General features: G+C 39.1%; 1 protein-coding gene across 4 annotated transcripts in view; it reads right to left on the reverse strand.

The window, feature by feature from the left end:
* The window catches only part of LOC101850745, a 61266-nt gene that overhangs the window by 37967 nt on the left and 21392 nt on the right, over positions 1–1907 (reverse strand). The window contains exons 1-2 of one of the 4 annotated variants that reach the window (XM_035971821.1): positions 1778–1893; positions 384–1370 (exon numbers count right to left, since the gene is read on the reverse strand). The exons of 1 other annotated variant lie outside the window; for it this stretch is intronic. In XM_035971821.1, coding sequence (XP_035827714.1) covers positions 384–391 — 8 coding nt within the window. In that variant the 5' untranslated portion in view covers positions 392–1370; positions 1778–1893. Of the gene's footprint in view, positions 1–383; positions 1371–1657; positions 1894–1907 lie in introns of those variants that run through there. 2 more of the 4 variants (XM_035971822.1, XM_035971820.1) reach the window with 2 other exon arrangements.

The raw sequence follows: 1907 nt of genomic DNA on the forward strand, positions 1-1907 counted from the left end.
GGAGGAGGCTTGAGCGAGGGGGGTTAACATAGGTAATAATTATTTCCCTTTCTATCTTTCTCTATTTTTCCCCTCATCTCTAGCATTAAAAACAATTTTTCAACTCCTGTACATTCCTCCTTGCTTCCACTGCACCAAACATTTATTCTTTTTAATTTGGTACTCACATACTTACATTTAAATAGCCAAACGCGTAATTAGTAGGAGGCATGAACGAAATACAATATGCTACAATAAGAAAACTAGTACTAGATCTAGTAGCATCTGTAGAAACAGAACAGTAACAACATATAATGTCCAAAATCAAATAAATTAGTGACATCTGTAGTAACAGAACAGTACCAACCTACATTGTCCAAAACCAAATTCAAAAAGTAACTCACCAGTTCATGGAAAAGTCTTTCTATTCAAATCCCCGCACTGGTTACAGCTGAATGGAGAAAGATTCTCAACTCTTTCACTCTTCGAGAACGTATTGGACACATGCGTACGATCAGCAATATTGAAAGGCAACGTTTTGGCACATTTCGAACCAACATTCACAGACGAGAGACACGAATTCGTACATTATTCCATTCGATGCATAATACTATCGTATGTCTTTTAAATTCTCAAATAAAGAAACTAAATCGAAAAATCTGTCTGAATGACGAAGTTGTGCTTCAAAACAGTTCCACGTCTTCATGCGTTGTCAAACGACCAGACTGCCCGTCGACAAGGAGTTAAGAGCCAGGCACCAAATATATTATCACTGTCCTCCTCCACACCACTGGACCAAGTGTTGATAAATCGTGGCACGATCGAAATATTGGACGACAACGCCTAGTCACAAATATTGAGATGAAGAGAGAATAAAGAGAACAGCAACAAAAAGTCCAAGCTTACTGCTGCAGTAAAACGAGAAAATCTTCTGAAACAACGCGGAGCACAAGAATGTTGTCTTTCAACATGGTAGTAAATCAATCACTGCGTGAATCAATCACTTCCGGAACACAGGGGCTGTCAGGAAAAAACAACCCCAACCCATATCCTTCCACCAAGGCTCACAAAACAGAAGCACATTAAAATGAAGGTATTCCTCCGGAAGGCATTCTTAAATCAGTTGTTTTTTTTTGTTGTTTTTTTTGTTTATTTATTGTTGTTTTTCTTTTCCTCAAGCCTCTCACTAACATTAACAGAGTACAAAGTTTCTTGCCATGTTTTGAGTTTTCTGGCTGCCAAAAGAAATACAGCACTAGAGTTACAAAGCCAAGGCTTACACTCAGTTGATCAGAAGCACTTTCTGCACATGGATGTACTGCCACTTTTTGTAGAGCGCGTCCGTTACGAGTAATGCGTATACCAGGAAATGATGCCACGGGATGAAACCTCTGATAAAAGAAATGATCATCAAACACAAGTCTCCACCCAGTTTATAACGAGCCAATAAGCCACATACACACTTGGTCAGCTCATCGGATGGCCTGATTTGGTCGGAGAATAACGCCAGGCTGGACAGACATTACTTGCAAATCGAAAATCAGCAAAGACGAGAAAGAGAAAACCAGCGAAGACAACACAGAGAAAATCAGCAAAAATAACTTTCAGAGAATCAGCAAAGACGACAAAGAGAGAATCAGCAAAAATAACTTTCAGAAAATCAGCAAAAACAACTTACAGAAAACCAGCAACGACTACGAATAGAAAATCAGCTAAAACAACAAATTACAGAATATCAGTAAAACTGAACGTTGCCATCTACACAACTACATTCCTTTGCAACCCCCCTCTCTGTTACGTCAGAACTCCTAGTCCTAGTTGAGTTGTTTCCCTAACACTACAACTACAATATATAACTATAACACAGCTGAGTAGAAAGTGCTTCTCTTTTCACTCAATCTCCAGGACTGAGGAGATATCCAACATGG

This window comes from Aplysia californica, unplaced genomic scaffold (assembly GCF_000002075.1).
Source record: "Aplysia californica isolate F4 #8 unplaced genomic scaffold, AplCal3.0 scaffold00513, whole genome shotgun sequence".
Classification (NCBI taxonomy): Eukaryota; Metazoa; Mollusca; class Gastropoda; order Aplysiida; family Aplysiidae; genus Aplysia; species Aplysia californica.